This window comes from Bufo bufo, chromosome 2 (genome assembly GCF_905171765.1).
Source record: "Bufo bufo chromosome 2, aBufBuf1.1, whole genome shotgun sequence".
NCBI lineage: Eukaryota > Metazoa > Chordata > Amphibia > Anura > Bufonidae > Bufo > Bufo bufo.
The window spans coordinates 651,933,272-651,956,093 of record NC_053390.1 but is presented as its reverse complement, the minus strand read 5'-3'; the positions used below and the strand labels follow the sequence as shown (position 1 = coordinate 651,956,093).

General features: G+C 41.0%; 1 protein-coding gene across 1 annotated transcript in view; it reads left to right on the top strand.

The window, feature by feature from the left end:
* The window catches only part of LRBA (LPS responsive beige-like anchor protein), a 640,201-nt gene that overhangs the window by 438,695 nt on the left and 178,684 nt on the right, over nt 1-22,822 (top strand). The window contains exons 40-43 of the mRNA XM_040418535.1: nt 7,421-7,538; nt 9,645-9,747; nt 15,726-15,841; nt 16,127-16,239. Coding sequence (XP_040274469.1) covers nt 7,421-7,538; nt 9,645-9,747; nt 15,726-15,841; nt 16,127-16,239 — 450 coding nt within the window. The remainder of the gene's footprint in view (nt 1-7,420; nt 7,539-9,644; nt 9,748-15,725; nt 15,842-16,126; nt 16,240-22,822) is intronic.

Genomic DNA, 22,822 nt, shown 5'->3' with positions numbered 1-22,822 from the left:
TGTTTCAGTTATAATTTTGAACAGCCATTTTCCATTAATATTTGATGCCAGGTCTCAAGCAATGTATTTTTCCTCATATCTGTTTCTGCCGGTTTTGTGTTGTTGTTTTTTTTAGATGCAGTCAGCTTAATCCTATGACGTTTTCTAAACTGTTAAGTGTCCTAAAAATAATTTTGTAATATATTTTGTTAGTTTTAATGTTTTACTTGCAAAACAGACCCCCGAAGTTCGGGTTTTTCTGTAGCACTTGTCATTGCAATGCATAGCAAATCCATACCATATCCATGTATGCAGTGTACGGATTCTGATCCCTATAATATGCACTGCAGTGAGCATTGTACTGGCAGTAGCACACACCAATGCTTCTACCTGTCCTCTCTCTGCTAAAGCCTGTTATAGCACATAGATGCAGGTTACTTTGTATAGCACATCTCTGCTCCTGCCTGTCCTCGGTCTGCTAAAGCCTGGTATAGTACATAGGTGCAGGATACCTTGTATAGCACACCCCACAGCTCCTCCCTGTCCTCTGATAAAGCCTGGTATAGGACTTAGTTGCAGGATACCTTGTATAGCACACCCCACAGCTCCTCCCTGTCCTCTGATAAAGCCTGGTATAGTACATAGTTGCAGGATACTTTGTATAGCACATCTCTTCTCCTCCCTGTCCTCTGATAAAGCCTGGTATAGTACATAGGTGCAGGATACCTTGAATAGCACACCACACAGCTCCTCCCTGTCCTCTGATAAAGCCTGGTATAGTACATAGGTGCAGGATACCTTGTATAGCACACCCCACAGCTCCTCGCTATCCTCTGATAAAGCCTGGTATAGTACATAGTTGCAGGATACCTTGTATAGCACACCCCACAGCTCCTCCCTGTCCTCTGATAAAGCCTGGTATAGCACATAGATGCAGGTTACTTTGTATAGCACATCTCTGCTCCTGCCTGTCCTCGGTCTACTAAAGCCTGGTATAGTACATAGGTGCAGGATACCTTGTATAGCACACCCCACAGCTCCTCCCTGTCCTCTGCTAAAGCCTGGTATAGTACATAGGTGCAGGATACCTTGTATAGCACACCCCACAGCTCCTCCCTGTCCTCTGATAAAGCCTGGTATAGTACATAGTTGCAGGATACCTTGTATAGCACACCCCACAGCTCCTCCCTGTCCTCTGATAAAGCCTGGTATAGTACATAGTTGCAGGATACTTTGTATAGCACATCTCTGCTCCTCCCTGTCCTCTGATAAAGCCTGGTATAGTACATAGATGCAGGATACTTTGTATAGCACATCTTGGCTCCTGTCTGTCCTCGGTCTGCTAAAGCCTGGTATAGTACATAGGTGCAGGATACCTTGTATAGCACACACCACTGCTCCTCCCTGTCCTCTGATAAAGCCTGGTATAGCACATAGTTGCAGGATACTTTGTATAGCACATCTCTGCTCCTCCCTGTCCTCTGCTAAAGCCTGGTATAGTACATAGGTGCAGGATACCTTGTATAGCACACACCAGAGCTCCTCCCTGTCCTCTGCTAAAGCCTGGTATAGTACATAGGTGCAGGATACCTTGTATAGCACACACCAGAGCTCCTCCCTGTCCTCTGCTAAAGCCTGGTATAGGACATAGGTGCAGGTTATCCTTGTATAGCACATCTCGGCTCCTGCCTGTCCTTGCTCTGCTACAACCTGGTATAGCACATCGGTTAAGGGTATCCTGTGCTATGCAGTGGTTTCAGCAGACAGTTAAGTGCTCACTGCAGCACATGTGCAAATCAGAATCCTTAAACCACATATATGGCTACAGTGTGCAGATTCTGTATGCCCTGTGGTGTGACGCGCCATGGAAAGGTCTGAATCTCTGAGGACTTTTTTGCTAGTAAAGCAATAAAAAACAATAAATTAAAATATTATAAAAATATTTTTAGGCCATTTTTACCAGTTTAAAGAAGTGTTGCATCCTACGTGCAGTAGCGCTTTTGCATTTTGCATTAGACCCTCTCCTGCAAAGTGCTAGCCATCTTCAGGTTCATATACTGTACCATCCAATAGCAGTTTTTCCATTTGCCTTGTTATTGGATGTTCCACATCCCTGTTATGTTAAAGAGGACTTTTCATCTGTTTTACTTATAGAAGCTAAATACCTGTACTTGCGGGGTACCCCCTACTGATGCTGCCACCCGGTTTTATTTTTTATTTTAAACATTGCTCCCTCCTGAAGTTTTCGTGCTCAGTATGCTAATAGTGAGCATCAGTACAGGGAGGAGGAGATGCCAGGGTTTCTCAATGGGTGTCTCCTTCTCCCTTGCTGTAGCGTGGTCCAATCACATCGCGGGGCGTAGGGGCGATGTTAAAAAAATATATATGAAAAATGTGTCAGCATCAGCGGGTTCCCCGCAAGTACAGATATTTAGCTCCTATAAGTAAAACAGATGAAAGGTCCTCAAAGTTTTTTTGTCTTTTTTTATTTTTATGTATGATGTGCACATTTTTGCACGATTAAAAGTGATTCCCATGAACTTGGCGCATGCACAAATAGTGTACTCTGTGTATCCGTTGTGGTGTGCTCACATCTTCTTCCTGTTTTATTTATAAAGTTGATAAAAGCGTAAACTACTATGCTTTTTGTAACTTTACAAAGACATATTCCTGGCGTATACTTTTCCTTCTATTGGGTTCACTGGACTATGTATGCAAGTGTAAGGACTATTCCTGCATATTGCAGATAGGTATAGGTTTTCTGACCACATGTGAAAAATAATCATGACCCTGTGACAACACATGTGTTTTTAAATGGAATGTGGACTGTCATATCGAAAAGTGTACATGAGAGAAACATATGAGTATGGCAAAGAATGAATACATTTTATACGCCCACTGTATACACTAAAACGAGATGTGGACTGACTCTTGAGCGCTCTATAAATGGGTTGACTGTGCAGGTAATTTTTGGGATTGAGCCAAATCGTGAGTGGAGGTGAGAGCAGCATTTACTTGCAGCATTTGCCTTTGCTGTATGGCAATAAGTCACTGAGATTGCTTGTCCCATAGGGGTTTATTATTGGGTGGCAGATCGCTGTTTACACATAGTCTGCTACCCAGAAACAACGATTTTGGTGTCTGCATCCGCGATGCCTTCACCGGATTTTTTGCTCATTCATCAGGTGATCAGCGGCACTTTTACATAGGCAGTTATCAGGAACAAGTATTCCTTCCCGATCATTGCCCTGATCGATGGCGCTTGTAAAGGTGACTTTAGGACGACAGGGTTTTGATGACAATGGATGATTCACTTGATCCTAGTTTGCTTCTACAATGTTCCTCACATGCTGTGGCCTTTTATAAACCTCGTTGTTAAAGGAGTTCTCTTGGATTTTTATATTGATGGTCTATCCTTAGGGTAGGTCATCAGTATCAGATCAGCAGCGTCTGACTCCCGTCACCTCCTCTATTCAGTTCTGCAGAAATAGAAGCCAGCACAGCACAGTTCCATGCAGGAGTAGCGCTGCATACCCAGCTGTGTTTTTCCAGCGACAATTTCCGGAGCTACTGCAGAACAGCTGATTGGTGAGAGCCCCTCAAATATATAATTATCCCAGAGAACCCCCTTTAATTGCAAAAATATGTTGCGAAAAACAGAGGTAGATACATTGCAGTAGCTAAGCCAAGCCCCTTCTCTGAGCAAGATGACGATTCCCCTTCTAGCACATTGCATACAGAGATAGGGAGCTCTCTACCTGTGTTAGGGTGGATTCACATCACATTTTGTTCCATTCATTTAACGTATACGTTAGGGGGGGAAAAAAGGATACAAAATCGTAGCACACCATGCTTTTCTATTCTGCAGGAGTCTGTAAAAAAGTATACGTTACCATATATGTGTTGTTTTTTTTGTTAGTTTTTTTTACAATCTATGGTGAACGAATGCCACTGTACGGCATCCGTCTGAGACATCCATTAATGTATTTTTATTTTTATTTTTTAATACATTAAACGCATGGCAAAAACGTTATGTGAACCCAGCCTTAGAAATGGAGCTTCCATCCAGGACCTTGGGTGCCCAGAATCAGGTTAAATGCTTATTGCAGTCAAGTCATTTTTAGTCTTGGAGAGAACGTGTCATTTTTATTACTTTTCATTGTGGCATTCAGTAACTAAACTTTTTATTTTCTTTTATTTCTGCCGTTGATACAACAGTAATAGGCAGGTTGTAGTTTCCACTGCATGTACCATTTTGGGGAACACATTTGTGACGTTTTAAATTCATGAATTTCATTTTTAAAGTGCTAACCCAAAAAAATAGTTCCTTCAGAACCTTAGTCAGATGTGAGGCTGTCTCTTTAATGATGCCAACCGGAGTCAGCGATCATTGCTTGATGACGGCACTGGATGGGTTAACTGTTGTGTGTTTTCTCCACACGGAGTACAGCTGTGTATTAAGCCTCATTCATGTGTTTGTGCTCAAATCCTTGAAAAGGTGGTCAGTGATGCATCCGTGAAGGATCCGTGTTGGGTCCATGTGTCTGTTTTTTGCTGTCCGTATGCCATCTGTGTTTCACTGACCCTGCACATCTGAAAAATAATTTTCAAAGCATCTCGCCATAATGATCCGTGAAACACAGATGCAACACGGATGGCATCCGTGTTGCATCCGTGGCTTTCACGGACCCTCAGACTATAATGGGCGTGATGGATCCGTGAACGGACAAAATAGAGCATGCTTCCGTGCTAAAATCACGGACCCACGGACCGTGCTAAAACATGGAGTGCACAGATTAAAATGAATGGGGTCGTGTGCTGTCCGTGGAGAACACGTACAGCACATGTCCGTGGAACAATGACATGTGAAGGAGGCTTTACAGTGGTTCACCTACCAGGGCAGTGCCTGCAAAATCATCTCTTTGTAATAGGAAAGAAAATCTGTGTCCTGTGTTAGCCGGGAGATAGAGAAGATAAAAAGCAAGTCCTCAGTGGTTGATGCCTTTTAATGGCTAACTGAATTGATCATCTATCGAATCATCTATTCAATTAGCCATTAAAAGGGAACGACTGAGGACTCTCAATTTTTATCTTCTCAATGTAATAGAATGTCAAAGGTGCCTTTGAGTTCCTAAGGCCCTGGGAGTACCAAGTATGGAAATGGGGTTAATAAAAATGTTTCCAGATTACAGTTAATAATACATTACCCATGAACATTTGGCTGTGTTTCTAGCAGATTGCAAGTTGTTATATTACAAAGATATTAGAGACTAAAGAGTAGTTTTCCCATCACATACAAGCAATTCTTTTCCATGGGAGCTCTAAGTAGAAACCATTAGCCTTCCATGACTATAGCGCTGTGTCATCATTTCTAGGTCTACATTACAGCTGTTATACTTGAGCTGATGCGTGAGGGTGGATGATCATGGTAACCGGGGACCTCTACTTACGATGCTGTCCTACATAAGGCAGTCTTACATCTAATCCAGTTTTAATTGAACTCAAGAGACTTTGAAGTGCTGCTCTAGACGAGGGTGATGGTGGAGCGAGACCTCTCTTCAAGCTAATCTGTTTTGATAGGACAACAATTATGTTGAAGTCGCTTGTGATCAGTGCTTTTTCCACTAAAATACTGTGATAAACATAGTCCATTGTGCTGTCACTATGTTGCTTTAAATATAAAAACCTGCTGTGTGTGTGTGTGTGTGTGTGTGTGTGTGTATGTATATATATATATATATATATATATATATATATATATTTTCCCTTTTAGGCCTCATGCACAGGACCATATTTTAGTGCACGTTTTTTCTGGATAGCACTCTGATCAAATAATTTCTGTGGAGCCATCCACACATCTGTATTTTTTTAAAGATCGGTGGGACCGTTCCTCAAATTATAGATCATGTCTTATTCCTGTCCATATTGGGGATGACAATAGTTTTGGGAGTGCAAAAAATATGAAATGCACATAGAAGGTATCCGTATTTTGGTTATCCGTTTGTGGACCAAAATATGGACATGGCTGTGTGCATGAAGCCTTACTGTCCCTATGTATGGTCCCTTTCAGGCTAGCTAAACGAAGAGACCAGGTTGCAGGATTTTAAGGAAGGTTTTATGATCAAATTTTTTTAAAATCCCTCTCTTAAGCCATTTTGGCACAGGTTGCTTGTTAGCAATAAATGTTCTAACCAGCATAACTGAGTGAAGATCTGTATTATCTATATATGGTGCCATCAGCATGGATTTTGGTCCACCATACACTGGAACCATTTTCACAAAGCTGGACTATACATTGTGATGATTTTCCTTATCATTGTAACTGCATATATAGGAATTCAACTGCAGAATTAGACTACACCATAGAAGCATATAGATCCGTATAGGTGCTGTATACACAAAAGAGTAGAATAAATGAGACTTGAGTGGTGGCAGTGGATGTGCTACTGCAAGGACCATTTCTGTAAGAATAATTAATTTTACATAAGTAGATACTTAATGCCTGCTTTAACATATGTGGCAGAATTGTGATCACAAAATACCGTATTACTGTACCAGTAAAGTGGATGAGATGTACAGAATCTTATCCAAATACTATGGCAGAAACCTGCAGTGAATATTGGCCTGCTGTTTTAGATTTCTAATTTTTAGCATGCCAGGTTATATTCCATGTGGGTATATCCTTAAAATGTACCTGAGTTATTAAAAAATAATAATAATGTTTCTTTTGTACTATCATACCTGTGAAGGAACAGATATTTATTAGCCTTGCCTAAAGTCTTTTTCAGCCATATTATTCCCTATTTCAGTTGCACAGGTAGATGCATTTCACTCAGAAGATGGAGTGTATCCCTTTTGTGAAATCTGCCAGTACAGCTGTGACTTCCTTTCCCTTACTTCCCACTGTGTTTCACAGAACAGATAAGGAGGGAGAAATTACACTTACAAAAAGGAAGACTGCTCCTATAATCTTTAGAAGCAGTGTAAAAGCAGTTCTTTTATCAGGCTCATGATCTCGGCTAGCTCTGACACGCCACCACTTCCACGTCTTCGTCTTCTGAGCCTCTGTTGATAGAGACAGCTCTTGCCTGACAACAGGCAGTGGAAGTGAGACCCCTAATGGGCATGACTTTACAGCTTCTTTTCAGGTGGATGCAGGTGTATCTTTTAAATAGTGATTTAGAAATTAGCTATTTACACTATTCTCTATTAAATGAAGTGAATTTGTGTGAAAGTACAGTGACTCTTTAAGTTGAATGGAATAAATATCAGTATTAATAAGTCTGAGCTACTGGACTTGTTGTGTCAGTGATCTGACTGACTTTTTCAGTTACAATGAAATGAATGAATGGAATAAATTTGAACTATTAGATCATGTAGGCAAATCCTCTTAAATAACACAAGTTTAAGAGTTTGTACTGATTTATTTTTATTTTTTTAGATTCTCAACTACACAGAGGGAGTTCATGGAAAATGGCTTTTCACAGAGATTCGCGCCATATTTTCACGACGTTATCTCCTGCAAAATACAGCTCTGGAGCTATTCATGGCAAACCGAGGTAAGTATACAGTGGAATTATATACTGCTGTACTTGGGTACAGCAATATTCATGGATGTACTGTATATGCTATCAGACTTGTTGTCAGAGCAGCCTGATAGTGAAGTCAGTGTTCATGTCCAGGCAGTGACCAGTTTATTTTCTCATGAAGGGCATTTTGCATACATTTAGGCACGCTCAATCATTTAATTTAATGAAGTAGTGGAGTTGTATTTGAGCACACGGATTTGGTCTTGGTAAACAATCAGAATTTACATAATAAAATTGAGTTATCACTTCCTATTGCATGTATATAGAATATGTTCCACAGTTATAAACATCTGCTCCACAGTGCATGCGAAGTATAGCAGAGGAAGTACATGTAGTGTTCACAAATGTGGGAAGAACAGATTGTTTCCCAGTCCCATAAATAACATTATTAAAGGGGTTTTCTGAGACTTTTATACTGATGACCTATCCTCTGGGTAGGTCATCAGTATCTGATTGGTGGAGGGCCAACACCGTGGACCCCCACAGATCATCTGTTTGAGAAGGCAGTGGCACTCACAGTAGTGCCACAGTATTCTCTCCACTCACCAGGCACTGCGCCGTACATTCTATAGTGACTATGCTTGGTATCGCAACTCAGCCCCATTTACTTCAGTGGGGCTGAGCTGCGCCTAGGCTACGTGACAGATGAATGTGACATCACATAGCCTAGGCAAAGCTGGGAGAAGGCCGTGGCGCTACTGCGAGCACTGGTTGGCGGATGTCCCGGGTGTCTGACCCCTACCAGTCAGATACTGATGACCTATCCAGAGGATATTTCATAAGTTAAAAAGAATCTCAGAAAAAAAGGACTCAAGAAAGTAATGCTTTTAGGTAGAAAAATACACATAGCAAGGAATACTATGTTATTTGCAGTCACATCTACAGTACTTACTGAAATACATCTGTATATAGACAGTGATGAACTTAAAGGGGGTGACCAGCGTTTTTTATTTGCTGGCCTATCTACTGCTTCCATTGACTTCAATGCGAGCAGTGCTACAGTGACGAGCGCTGTACACTCCAATGTTTACATTGCTTTGTAGTTATGGCAATAGAGCGATACAGACCAGCTGATCGGTGGGGGTCAGGGTGCCGGATCCCCAACAATGAACTTTGATGTATGGAAGGATTTTGGCATGTCAGGCGAGAAACATCCGAAAACAAACACCCTGTAACCACCATTGCTGGAAGATCACAAGCTGGTGTTGGCAGCATTATGTTCTGGGGAATGGTTATGTGACATTCTCTGGTCTCACTCATCCATGTTGAAGGCACTTTCAACTGATTTGAGTGTGAATCTATCCTTGCAGATCAGGTACACCCCTACATGCTGATTGTCTTCCCTGAGGTGAATTGGATTTCAAGACAATTTGACATGTCACACGACTAGAAATGTCTGACATTGGTTGAAAGAGCATGACCAAGACTTATAAGTAGTACTCTGGTCCCCTAATTCCTCAGACTTGACCCCAATTGAGCATTTGTGGGACCACCTTGATCGTCATGGATCCTCCCCATGCACCCTCCAGCAGCTGTGGGATGCACTGCAGTCACATACCTGTGAAAACCTACCAGGACCTTTTATGGAGTCACTCACAGCCCATCTAGCTGGTGTCTGTGCTACACATGGTGGTTACTCTGCATATTACCCGGTGGTCAAAATAATGTGACTTGACTGTGTATTTCTGAAGACAGACATCACTGCGATGGAGAAGGAAGAGCCCCACATGTTGGATGGAGCATCCAGTGGATTGATAGGTTATTGATCTTAACTTTTGCCGGAACCAGAAGACCGGCAGAAGGGAACTCTACACCTTTAGTAGAGTGTGAAAATAATTGGGAATATGGTATATTTACTAAAACTGCTGGAACTCTGTTCCACTGATTATTCACATGTTTTTCATTGTAGATAATACTGTTATATTTTATCAGTGGAAAAATTCTTAAGTGTAGCATGCCACAGCACCGACCCTTAAAAATATAGATATTATCGCCAGTAACATTGAGGCATATTTATTAAGATAGGCGTTTTAGACAGCGTGACTTTTAAATTTTTTTGTGTCCATTTATATACAGTGTCTGTCATGTTCAACTTTCCCGACCAATCTACTGTGAAAAAGGTCGTTCATTGTCTCCCCAGAGTTGGAATTGGCACGAATTTTGGTCTTCCTCAAACCAGGTAATCTTTGATGGACCCACAATTGTCTATTAGGGGATGACTTGAACAGCAAGTGGGGAGCAATGTTGTTGTAGAGCAGGATAACCATATGGGATTTACACTCATTGCACACACTGCCTAAATTTTACTAAGACTACTTTCACACTAGCGTTTTTGCTGGATCCGGAAGGGTTTAGAAAAAACGCTTCCGTTACTGATAATACAACCGTCTGCATCCGTTATAAACGGATCCGGTTGTATTATCTTTAACATAGCCAAGACGGATGCGTCATGAACTCCATTGAAAGCCATTGGGGGTCGGATCTGTTCGTTATTGTGTCAGAGAAAACGGATCCACATGCTGCGGTATGCTCTCCGGTATGAGAACGGAATGCATTTTGGAGCATTCCGTTCTGTTCAGTTACGTTTTGTCCCCATTGACAATGAATGGGGACAAAATGGAAGCGTTTTTTTCCGGTATTGAGTCCCTATAATGGATCTCAATACCGGAAAACATTAATGCTAGTTTAAAAGTAGCCTAAAGCTGAATTCACACGTCCGAGAAACACAGTCCGTGAGATACCGGACTGGCATCCTGCTTAGTGCAGGAGCGCACGGCGTCATTGGTTGCTATGACGCCGTGTGCTTTGTGCCGCCGCTGCAGTACAATAATACACTGGTATGATCTATACGAGTGTATTACTGTACAGCAGCGGTGGCACGAAGCGCACGGCATCATAGCAACAAATGACGCCGTGCGCTCCTGCACTAAGCAGGATGCCAGTCCGGTATCTCACGGACAGTGTTCCACGGACGTGTGAATTCAGCCTAAGAGTGCTGGAGGAAACCTGAATCATACCATTGTGCAAAGTTTCCTGAGACGGGGTACACATTGCTGTTTAGCTTTCCATTCTTCTGGTCCGTCAGAAGAACAGAAAAAAAACTGATTATTTTTACCATCAGTTATGATCTGTTTGTGTCCCTTCCATCAGAAATTAGTTATTTTTGACAGGAAAAAAAGTCCTACATGCCTGACCTTTTCTTCTGTCAAAAATAACAGTTCTCTGATGGAAGTGACACAAACAGATCATAACTGATAAAAATTGATGGTCAAAATGACACAATAGTTTTTGTTTTGTTTTGTTTTCTCTGTTCTTCTCATGGATCATAAATGGTGATGTGAACTTGGACTAATATTGCCTGCTGTACTGTGTCTCTATATAAAGATTACTGGTAAACTTTATTGCGGCAATGTCGTCTGTCTGTTGGTTATGTTGGTTTGTAAATTAAGGTGGATTTACACAGTCCGATATTCGGGAAGATTATGAATGTTCCTTCGAACGCTCGTTCCCAATCATCTGCAAGTCTAAATGTGCCGCTATTTTTCATTAGACCTCAGGTCAGACCCCCAATCAGACCTTAGCTCAGACCCCAATGTAAATGAACCCCAATCAGACCTCAGCTAAGAGCCCCATGCCTCTCATCAGCCCCCATATGCCTCTCAGCCCCCCATATGCCTCTCATCAGCCCCCATATGCCTTTCATCAGCCCCCAGCAGTCTCATATCAGTCCCCATTGCCTTATATTAGCCCCAGCAGCCCCCATTGCCTCTCATGTTAGCCCCCATTGCCTCTCATGTTAGCCCCCATTGCCTCTCATGTTAGCCCCCATTGCCTCTCATGTTAGCCCCCATTGCCTCTCATGTTAGCCCCCATTGCCTCTCATGTTAGCCCCCATTGCCTCTCATGTTAGCCCCCATTGCCTCTCATGTTAGCCCCCATTGCCTCTCATGTTAGCCCCCATTGCCTCTCATGTTAGCCCCCATTGCCTCAGATCAGCCCCCAGCAGCCCCATATTGCTTCAGATCATTCCCCAGCAGCCCCATATTGCTTCAGATCACCCCTCAGGCAGACCCATATTGCCTCAGATCATCCCCCAGGCAGCCCCATATTGCTTCAGATCAGCCCCCAGCAGCCCCATATTGCCTCAGATCAGCCCCCAGGCAGCCCCATATTGCTTCAGATCAGCCCCCAGCAGCCCCATATTGCCTCAGATCAGCCCCATATTGCCTCAGATCACCCCCCAGGCAGCCCCATATTGCCTCAGATCACCCCCCAGGCAGCCCCAAATTGCCTCAGATCACCCCCCAGGCAGCCCCATAATGCCTCAGATCACCCCCCAGGCAGCCCCATATTGCCTCAGATCACCCCCCAGGCAGCCCCATATTGCCTTAGATCACCCCCCAGGCAGCCCCATATTGCCTCAGATCACCCCCCAGGCAGCCCCATATTGCCTCAGATCACCCCCCATGCAGCCCCATATTGCCTCAGATCACCCCCCAGGCAGCCCCATATTGCCTCATGTTTTATAAAATAAAAAAAACACCTCTCCTGCTCTGGACGCCGGCGCTCCTCTGCTCCAGCGCTCTTCTTCCTCCTCCTCCGTTGGCTGTGCTGTGATCTGACGCGCACAAGGTGGGGTCACAGAGCGCCCTCACGCTGTGCACAGCCACAACACAGCTGAGGACCAGGAAGCGGTGAGTACAGAGCCTTCATTGCTTCGTGGTCCTCCTGTAATAATGAGCGCTTCCATAGTGGAGACACTCATTAGTATTCGCCACATAAGACGCAGGGGCATTTTCCCCCCACTTTTGGGGGGAAAATGCGTCTTATGGGGCAAAAAATAAGGTACCTATCTTTCTTATTAGTTCATTTTCATAGGTCTCCAGCTTAAAACTTGATTCCATCAAGCTCCACATTAATATGAGCTCTGTTCTATTCCTATGTAGCTTATGGGAGCGAATACTAAAATCATTGATATTATTTCCATTTTTATCTATTTCTAGTAGATTGTTTGTTTTGTGTTTAATTATATATTTCAAAAAGTAAGGTCAATGTGAACATAAACTGGAGACCTTGCTATGCTATTGTTCTGTATTAAATGAAGATATTCTAGTATGCATTATGCATATACTCATTATAAGTATCCATAAAAGAAAGTGCACAGGCAATAACAATTAAAATGCACACTTCTCTGATTTATAGTGCAAGAAAACAAGTGTATAGATCCTCAAACGTACCGTTGTGTTGTCTTTATTACAGCTTCAGGATATAGAAATATTCCTCGTCTTACATAAACATTAAAATGGATTGCAACCAGAAAAATAATACTGTGAAATTCCTTTATTCCGGCCACCATTCTCTTATGATGTGCCACATACCTGCTCGATTGCAGAGTTGCTGATAAAAAAAAAAGCTTGTATTCCTTATGTGAGTGCATTGAGGGGAGGGGTTGGCACCAAAAATCTGAGGTGCACAGAGGGGCTAGGCCACACCCCTCAGTGCACTGAAGCCCTCATTTGCATAAAGAATACGAGTCTTTTGTTTTCTTGAACACCGCAATTTTCACAAAACATATTGTTTTAATCAGCAGGGTTAGCCCTATCTGACACTGCAGTGTGCCCGAATTAATGGGTTTGACCTGCTAACAAGTCCTCTGTAAAGATTTTATAGTGATCTTATGCCGGTGCAGTAGAATGGCAGGAAGTCCTGGTATTGCTGCTATCTGTATGCACTTATATAGCGCTACTATATTCCGCAGCACTCTGTCCCTAATGGGGCTCACAATCTAAGGTCCCTATCAGTAGGTCTTTGGAGTGTGGGAGGAAACCGGAGAACCCGGAGGAAACCCACGCAAACACGAGGAGAACATACAAACTCCATGCAGAAATTGGGATCAAGCAGTTCTTCAACACTGTCAAGTATCTGTGCTCTTCAATAAAAAAAACTAATAAAATATTTGAATATAAATTATTTTGACCACTTATAATTATGACTTAAGGCTCCATTCAGACGTCCACAGATGGGTCCGCATCCGTTCCGCAATATCCGGAACGGGTGCGGACCCATTCATTCTCAATGGGGCAGAACGGGATGTGGAGAGCACACTATGTGCTCTCCACATCCGTATTTCCGGAGCGCAGCTCCGCAAAAAAATAGGACCTGTCCTATTCTTGTCTACAATTGCGGACAAGAATAGGCAGTTCAATGGGGGGGTGCCGGCCGGGTGTATTGCGGATCCGCAATACACCATGGACGTGTGAATGGACCCTAATCCTGTTATAACCACTGAGCCACTGTGCTGCCCTGCTCAAATAGGTTTTAACAAACAGAATTAAGGCATAATTCAAAGTGGTCAAAATAATTTATGTTCAAATATTACATTAGTTTTTTTTATTGAAGAGCACAGATACCTGACAGTGTTGAACAACTGCTTGAATCCCAATTTCTCTCTTCAGACTGGAAGCCACAGCCCTGTTACTAATGTTCTAATAATCTGCATTAGTAGCAGAGCTGGGCATTACTAGTTGCACATCTGGATCAGTAATGGGACATGAAAATATTTGATACACATCTGGATAACTAGAGGAGAGAAAAATAATAGGAAGTTCATCTGTAGATCATGATAATAATAGGAGTAGAACTTGTATTCTAAATCCAAATGCCACACAATGCATGAGCTGAACAACACATCACATTACTGCCTGTTATCTGTAATCTGTCCAACAGAATAGATGATGAGATACTGTTCACAGAATGGGGTGGCTCTACCAATCCGTAGGATAGAAAAGGTGCTCACTATCTAAGTGTTAACTCCAAAAACACCAAGATGTTAATAAATTGTAAAAAATAAAGATATGGCACTCAATATCTGGAGGACTGCTCAAAGCAAATTACTTTATTATTACTACTACTATAACTATATAATTCCAGGAAGCTATCAAGCATAAGTCTTTATGTAGGACGGATCAGTCACTTGAGAGGTTAAAACGGAGGTAGAGTTGTAAGTGTCCTTGCGTACGCCAGAATGGTGGTAATGTGGGAGGAATCTGGACCCCACATTACCACCATTCTGGCGTACGCAAGGACACTTACAACTCTACCTCCGTTTTAACCTCTCAAGTGACTGATCCGTCCTACATAAAGACTTATGCTTAATAGCTTCCTGGAATGACACCGTTCCACTCTTCACCTAATTGAAGCTAAGGAGAAGCTGAACACGTGGGACGCTGAAGGAACGGCGACCAAAAGGAAAAAAACGCACTCAGAGGTTGGAGGTAAGGGAATAAGGCAGCTCGATAATAGGTGGGACGCCACCCAGAGCTAATAATTCCCGAATTTCTACAATTTGACAAACTTAAGAACTGTGTTATAAGAATCATATGACTCTTTCATAAAGTCTAACATTGCGTTATAACATCAAGAATCGCTTATTATTTTACTAACTGAAGAATTGGTGACTATCGAAAATCTTAGAGAATTACTAACAAACAGCCTATAGTGCTGATAACCAATTTTTCTGTGGTGGACTAATCAGAAATTCAGAAAGCACCTACAAGCTGTCTGACATACACATTTATACCTCAAGTGATTTTTATCTTATCGTCATTTGTGATGTTTTATCCTTTTGTTATTTAATTTCTGTACAACTTGCGTATCTTGTATGATATTTTAAATCTTTTAACAATTGAGAACTGTTATAGTAGTAGTAATAATAAAGTAATTTGCTTTGAGCAGTCCTCCAGATATTGAGTGCCATATCTTTATTTTTTACAATGATGAGATACTGCCCTTCATTGGGGTTTATACTGGACTACATGTGATGCGTGTAAGTTCTATGGACAGGAATGTTCTCAGAAGAGACATCAATTGCTTCCTCCATAGATAGCCATAGATGGACAGATGTCTCCTTATAAAAGACAGTAGGTTAAGGTATTACTTTGCTGTCAAGTCCTCTTATTTCTGGCTGTCCATGGTCAGCACCATCTTATTAGAAGAAGCAACTCATGCTTCAGGTTTTCCAAATATGTGATATAGACCTTAGACTCCAGTCCAAGTTATGCTATTTGGTGTTAACTATTGCTTACACTTTTCATAGGTCTCAAACATTGGAATTGTGTTTGGTATAATATTTTCTCCATATTATTTTTTTCTTACCAGGCGCATCTCCCTGGCTAGCCCTCGGCAGATATTTAAAGCTTCCAACATGACTCAGCGGTGGCAGCACAGAGAAATCTCAAACTTTGAATACTTGATGTTCCTCAACACAATAGCTGGTAAAGTCGTGACACTCTATTATTTCTGCATACTCGCTTGTGTTTTTTAAGCTTAGATTAGAGATTCTCTCTGAAGTGGCTTTCTGAATCAGCAGATTTGGAGGAGCAACAAAAGTAAAAGTATGTTGTGTACAGATAGATGTGTAGTATGATTTATCATGTATCTTAATGATTTCATTTGTCAGACATCTGTTTAAAATAATATGCACATATATGATGGCGACGTCTATTCCACTGATCTATCACTAAAGAGGAGCATAAACATTACTTTGATGTTTTGTACAGGACGAACCTACAATGACTTGAATCAGTACCCAGTTTTTCCTTGGGTTATCACAAACTATGAATCTGAAGAGCTGGATTTGACCCTCCCGAGCAACTTTAGGGATTTGTCAAAGGTCAGTAATTTATTACAATATTATTTAGGGTTCTAACTTTGCTATATTACATTTACCTACAGTACTGTATATCCACCGTAAAAAGAATGGGATGGAGATCCTTGACTTAGAAGTTACAGTATGGCAACTTGTTAATCTAAACAGAAAGAAAAGCCTTTAAACTAGTTTTCAAAGATCTTTCAACATCATACTGCCTGAAACAGGCAACTTGCAGCTTATAAAGATTGTATCTATTTGCAGCCAATTTTTTCCTGCACACTAGGTATGAGAGAAGCGATTTATTCGAATCAATTCGTTCATGAAATAGAGTTCCTTAAAGGAGTTGTCTCACATCAGCAAATTACATTTATAATGTCGAGAGAGTTAATTCAAGGCACTTACTAATGTATTGTGATTGTCCATATTGTCTCCATTGCTGGCTGGATTCATTTTTCCCATCACATTATTCACTGCTCATTTCCATGGTTACGACCACCCTGTAATCCAGCAGCGGTGGCCGTGCTTGCACAATATAGAAAAAATCACAGGCCTCTATGGTGGCTTGGACTCCACATAGTCCAGCACTTTTCTATAATGTGTAATTTGCACTGCATTTTCATGGTGACAGGTTCCGTTTAAACTTGTTGAACTACTGTTCCTCCAATCTAAATAGATGTAAAATTTAGTGCTAATTTTTATTCCTTGTAAGCATCCCAGCTAGAGGGAGCATTACAGGATCTGTTCACGTTCATGACAGGCAAATTTATAAGATTAGGCAGAGAGAGGCCAAACAAGTTATAAGAGCTTCTAAAGCACAGGCAGAAGAAAAATTAGCTCAGTCAGTGAAAAAAGGCGATAAGACATTCTTTAGATACATAAATGAAAAAAGGAAACTAAAACAAAGAATTACCAAATTAAAAACAAAAGAAGGAAGGTGTATGGAAGAAGATAAAGAACTAGCTGACTGCTTCAATGAATACTTCTGTTCAGTTTTTACAGAGGAAAATGAAGGAAAAGGACCTCAGTTAGGAAGGAAGACTAATGAATCTTTTGATGCATGTGTCTTTACAGAGGAAGAGGTTCTAAGTCAGCTGTCTAAAATTAATACAAATAAGTCACAGGGGCCTGATGGGATACACCCAAAGCTATTAAAAGAGCTCAGCGGTGAACTAGCAAAACCATTAACAGATTTATTTAACCAATCACTGGTAACAGGAGTCGTCCCAGAAGATTGGAAATTAACAAATGTTGTGCCCATTCACAAGAAAGGTAGTATGAAGGAATCGGGCAACTATAGGCCAGTAAGCCTGACATCAATAGTGGGGAAATTAATGGAAACCATATTTAAGGAGAGGATTGTGGAACATCTAAAATCCCATGGATTGAAAGATGAAAAACAGCATGGGTTTACTTCAGGGAGACCATGTCAAACTAATCTTATTGATTTTTTTTGATTGGGTGACTAAAATAATAGATGGCGGAGGTGCAGTAGACATCGCTTATCAAGACTTTAGTAAGGCTTTTGATACTGTCACACAAAGAAGGCTTATCAATAAATTGCAGTCTTTGGGCTTGGACTCCCATATTGTTGAATGGATTAGGCAGTGGCTGAGGGACAGACAACAGAGGGTTGTAGTAATAGAGTAATGAGCGAGCACTCATACACTTGGCAACCAAATTGACATGTGCAGAAAATATTTATTATATCCCCATAAAATACAAGTAATAAAATTTATAAGAACAATGTAGCAATAATATACAACATTACAGTCACATATTGTGGTAGATATGATCAACACTATATTCATATGACTCAATAGTGTCGATAAATTCAATAATATATATCACACCAAGAAACTTCAAGTATATGCTGTTATTTGGGAAAGAGGGGGTATTATCTTCTAGCGCTCTATCCCAATTTGGGAAACTGAATGTCACTGAAAATGTTGTAGGTGTATTCACTGGGAGCGCAATATGTTCATAAAGTGTCCACAGGAATCCTGATAATGTGAAAAGTCTCTTATAGCATATCCTTTTAAGCTCGATATGAGCTTTGGATTGGAGAAAACTTTAAATCGATGTTTGGCTTACCGTCTAGCGTCTGCTGTCTCCCTATTGCTTCAATGGAGCTTTAAATATTTGCCGGCTTATTCAGTCGCTCCATACAGCAAGCTGGTTTAAATTTCGCAGGAGTTCCAAAGATCGCAGGAGTTGCCACTCTGTTCCGCAATTTCCTTTGGTGCAGCTTTCGACGATAAGAATAGTTAATCCTTTACTGTAGAGATTTTCTTCTGTATGGCCATACAGTGTTATCGGAGGCTTTTCAATGCAGGTACATCACTTGTTTCACCATACGCGTTACGGGTAGATTCACTCTCCCTTCCTCAGTGGTCAAGTGTCTGCCTGCTCTGCCTCCATTTTTATCCATTCCTTTGATTGCTTCCCAAATCTCGGACACCTGTTGTTCATGCTACTCCCAGTTTGCAAGGGAATCCTCCCACATAATCAAGGGATGATTCTATACAGCCTTGATTAAAAAAAAAAAAAAAAAAAAAAATTCTTTCTTTTTTTTTTTTTTTTTTTTTTTCCTCTTGCAGTTTCCATGCGTTTTTTATGCGTTTTTTTGGGGACACATGCGTTTTTTGGCCCAGATGTCCCAATTGGTGTGATATATCATTATGTGAAATATAAACTTGATATCTGATTGCCAACACTTATAAAATGACTTTTTATAATAAAATATTATTAAACAAATTTTCAAGATTAAAATATCAATATAAGAATATAAAACAATAAATAATAAATGTGAGGAATCTTGAAAGTTTCATAGGAATCCTAGAGTTTGATACAATTATTCGGATTTGATAGAGAAAGAAGGGTGGGTATCTCGGAGCCAAGGACACGTCGCAGCGCCGATAGACGGCCTGGCATGCGACGTGCCGTCGGCCTCGAGACATCCAACCTACATAAATCCAAAAATTTCCAACTCCGAATTAAGGCCTTTCGGTTGTAGAGATCCAAATTCATAAATGCGTCTGGATTCTATCCTAGACATTTGTCTGATAAAATCACCGCCTCTCCAGTGTTTCTCCACCTTCTCCAGTGCCGTAAACACCAGACTTGATGGATCCTGATTATGCATCTCTTTATAATGTTTAGATAGGGAATGTTTATCGTACCCCTTCCTGATGTTGGCAATATGTTCGGCCACTCTTTTTTTGAATGGCCTCTTGGTACGTCCTATATATTGTCTGTTACAGGGGCACTGGAGAAGGTAGATAACTCCACTGGAGTCACATGTAAGACAATCTTCTATCTCCCAATTATAGTTGTTCTGAGTCGAGGGGACATTAGTCGTCAGGCGGGGTTTTTTATTCATTCTACAACCCATACACCTTCCACATTTATAAAAACCCTTCAAACTCAGCCAAGTTCCTGAAAAACTCAACTTATTCTGTTTCCACGGTTTTACGGTAGGGGCCACCTTGATACCTAGATTGGGTGCCCTAGTGAAGGTAATCGTCGGAACAGTCGGGAGTAAGTGTCCCACAATTTTGTCATTCAACACATGGTGCCAATGGGTTTTAATAATTTTCTGAATCTTCCTATAATTCTCATTAAATGGAAGAACAACTCTCATGGCTTCTTTATTTAGTGTTTTATCTTCCTCATTATCCATCTCATTTTTATCTTTATTGTCCTCCTTATTAAAGAACAGAGGGTTGTAGTCAATGGAGTATATTCAGACCAAGGTCTTGTTACCAGTGGGGTACCTCAAGGATCTGTTCTGGGACCCATATTGTTTAATATCTTTATCAGCGAAATTTCAGAAGGCGTCAATGGTAAGGTGCGTCTTTTTGCTGAAGACACAAAGATTTGTAACAGGGTTGATGTTCCTGGAGGGATACACCAAATGGAAAAGGATTTAGGAAAACTAGAGGAATGGTAAAAAATCTGGCAACTAAAATTTTATGTTGATAAGTGCAAGATAATGCACCTGGGGTGTAAAAATCCAAGAGCAGAATATAAAATCAGTGATACAGTCCTAACCTAAGTATCTGAGGAAAGGGATTTAGGGGTCATTATTTCAGAAGACTTAAAGGTAGGCAGACAATGTCATAGAGCAGTAGAAAATGCTAGCAGAATGCTTGGGTGTATAGGGAGAGGCATTACTAGTAGAAAGAGGGAGGTGCTCATGCAGCTCTACAGAGCACTAGTGAGACCTCATTTGGAGTATTGTGCTCAGTACTGGAGACCATATCTCCAGAAGGATATTGATACTTTGGAGAGAGTTCAGAGAAGAGCTACTAAACTAGTACATGGATTGCAGGATAAAACTTACCAGGAAAGATTAAAGGACATTAACATGTATAGCTTGGAAGAAAGACGAGACAGAGGGGATATGATAGAAACTTTTAAATACATAAAGGGAATCAACAAGGTAAAAGAGGAGAGAATATTTAAAAGAAGAAAAACTGCTACAAGAGGACATGGTTTTAAATTAGAGGGGCAAAGGTTTAAAAGTAATATCAGGAAGTATTACTGTACTGAGAGAGTAGTGGATGCATGGAATAGCCTTGCTGCAGAAGTGGTAGCTGCAAATACAGTGAAGGAGTTTAAGCATGCATGGGATAGGCATAAGGCCATCCTTGATATAAGATAGGGCCAGGGGCTATCCATAGTATTCAGTATATTGGGCAGACTAAATGGGCCAAATGGTTCTTATTTGCCGACACATTCTATGTTTCTATTATAGAAACTGCTATATTTTTATCATTTAGCTCTGTAACTCTAGTGAGAAAGAGGAAAGTTGGAGAATTATATCCCCAAAAAATTGCAAAACCACCCAAAAAGAGAAATAGGAAGTTAACCTGCACAGAACAAAAAAAGGAGTATACTTCAAGGAACATGCCACATTAAAAATGCTATGCAATCTGCATGCAGCATATTATAGACCAGGAGGAGCTGAGCAGATTGATAGAAAAGATTGAGTGTAATTTATGGATCTAACCCTCCGCTCATTTTATGTTTAGGAGTCCAGTGGGCGGTCCTATGCAGTGTCAGCTATCTCTGCTTATAAACTCATTCAGGGTAGGCTGCCACTGAGTTGGACCACCTTCTGGACTCCTAAGAATGAGCAATAGGTTAGATCAATAAATTTAATAAAAGTTACACAGAATCAGCGCAGCTTCTCCTGCTCTATAACATGCTGTCTGTAGATTGCTCTGAATCTTTAGTGTGACAGGTTCCCTTTGATAATCCGTAACCTGTGTAAAGAATGTCGTGTTCTCTCATTGAATTAACTCAGAGACCAGTAAAAGAAAACTGTTGGAAATGATTTATTTTAGGCACAATTTCTTTTACACACCCCAAATGATGGATTAAAATTCTGGGTAAGATTTGCAAGTTGTATTACAGAGCTGTGGTTCATTTTCTAGGGACACAGGAGCAGCTAACCCTTCTGATGCTCATTGTGTATTCTACATAAGCCAATTAACAATGACTAATCAGTGGCTTTCCACTAGAAAGTAGCCTATTTGCTTATTTTAGTTCAGACAGACGGCTGATGAATGTAGTAGTGTCCTCCTTTGGTACTTGGTTCTGGAGGTTTATTTGCATGTAATTTGTTAAAGGTGAGAATATGCAGTGATGATCAGACTGCACTTGTGTTTTTTATTGTCCGAAAGATCCATAAAACTGTCCAGAAAAGTTAAAGAGAAGCTCCATCTTTCCGGCTATATTTCAGCATTGTGTATACCTCCACAGTACATCGGGGATGCTAGTTGGAATTTTGCAGTCTTTCAGCTACTTCCAGCAGAAGACAAAACGTCCATCCCATTCCCGACTACAGACTCATGTTAATTGCAGTGTTCTGTCTTCATACACGTTCACACAGTGTGCAGTCTGACATTCATCATAAACCATTCCTGTCTCCCAAATAAGAGGACTGTTCTTTGTAGTCTAACTTGTTTATTGGTCAACAGGTCGTACATATGTGATTGATTGATTATATACGATTGATTGGTAAAACAGGATTGTTTGGTAAAAGTACAAGAATGCATATAACATGTATAAGTATTAAGCATAGCATATACTATAACATTACATTAACACTGAAGCACATGGTAAAATGGCTGCCTGTACATAAGATTGCATGGCTAGCTAACAGTAATAACAACTCCCTGAGTAACAATTACAACTAGCTGAACAGCTCTGCAACACCAAATATCCCTGAAACAAAGGTAGATCTCTCACCAGATATGCTTTTACAAGGATGGTGGAGTTTGAGAAGGAGACATGCATAGAACAGCTCTTATGATGTGTCCTGGAGTCTTCTCTTTCCCAGGATGCCTTGCACTCCCACAATGCAGTACACCACCCACAATGAAGTAGTATTGTAACAGGAAAAACAGTGTAATACAACTTAACACCGCTAGATGGTGCTATAACCACATTAAGCACTTCAGGGATACCAAGACTGAGGCAGATGTGATCTGCAATGTTTCTCTTACCCTGCTGGGCAGAACATGGTCTGTAGCTTGATGAATTTGATTACAGGATTTACTGCTTTTTGGCAGCTAACCTGTGTTTTAGGTGTCACTCA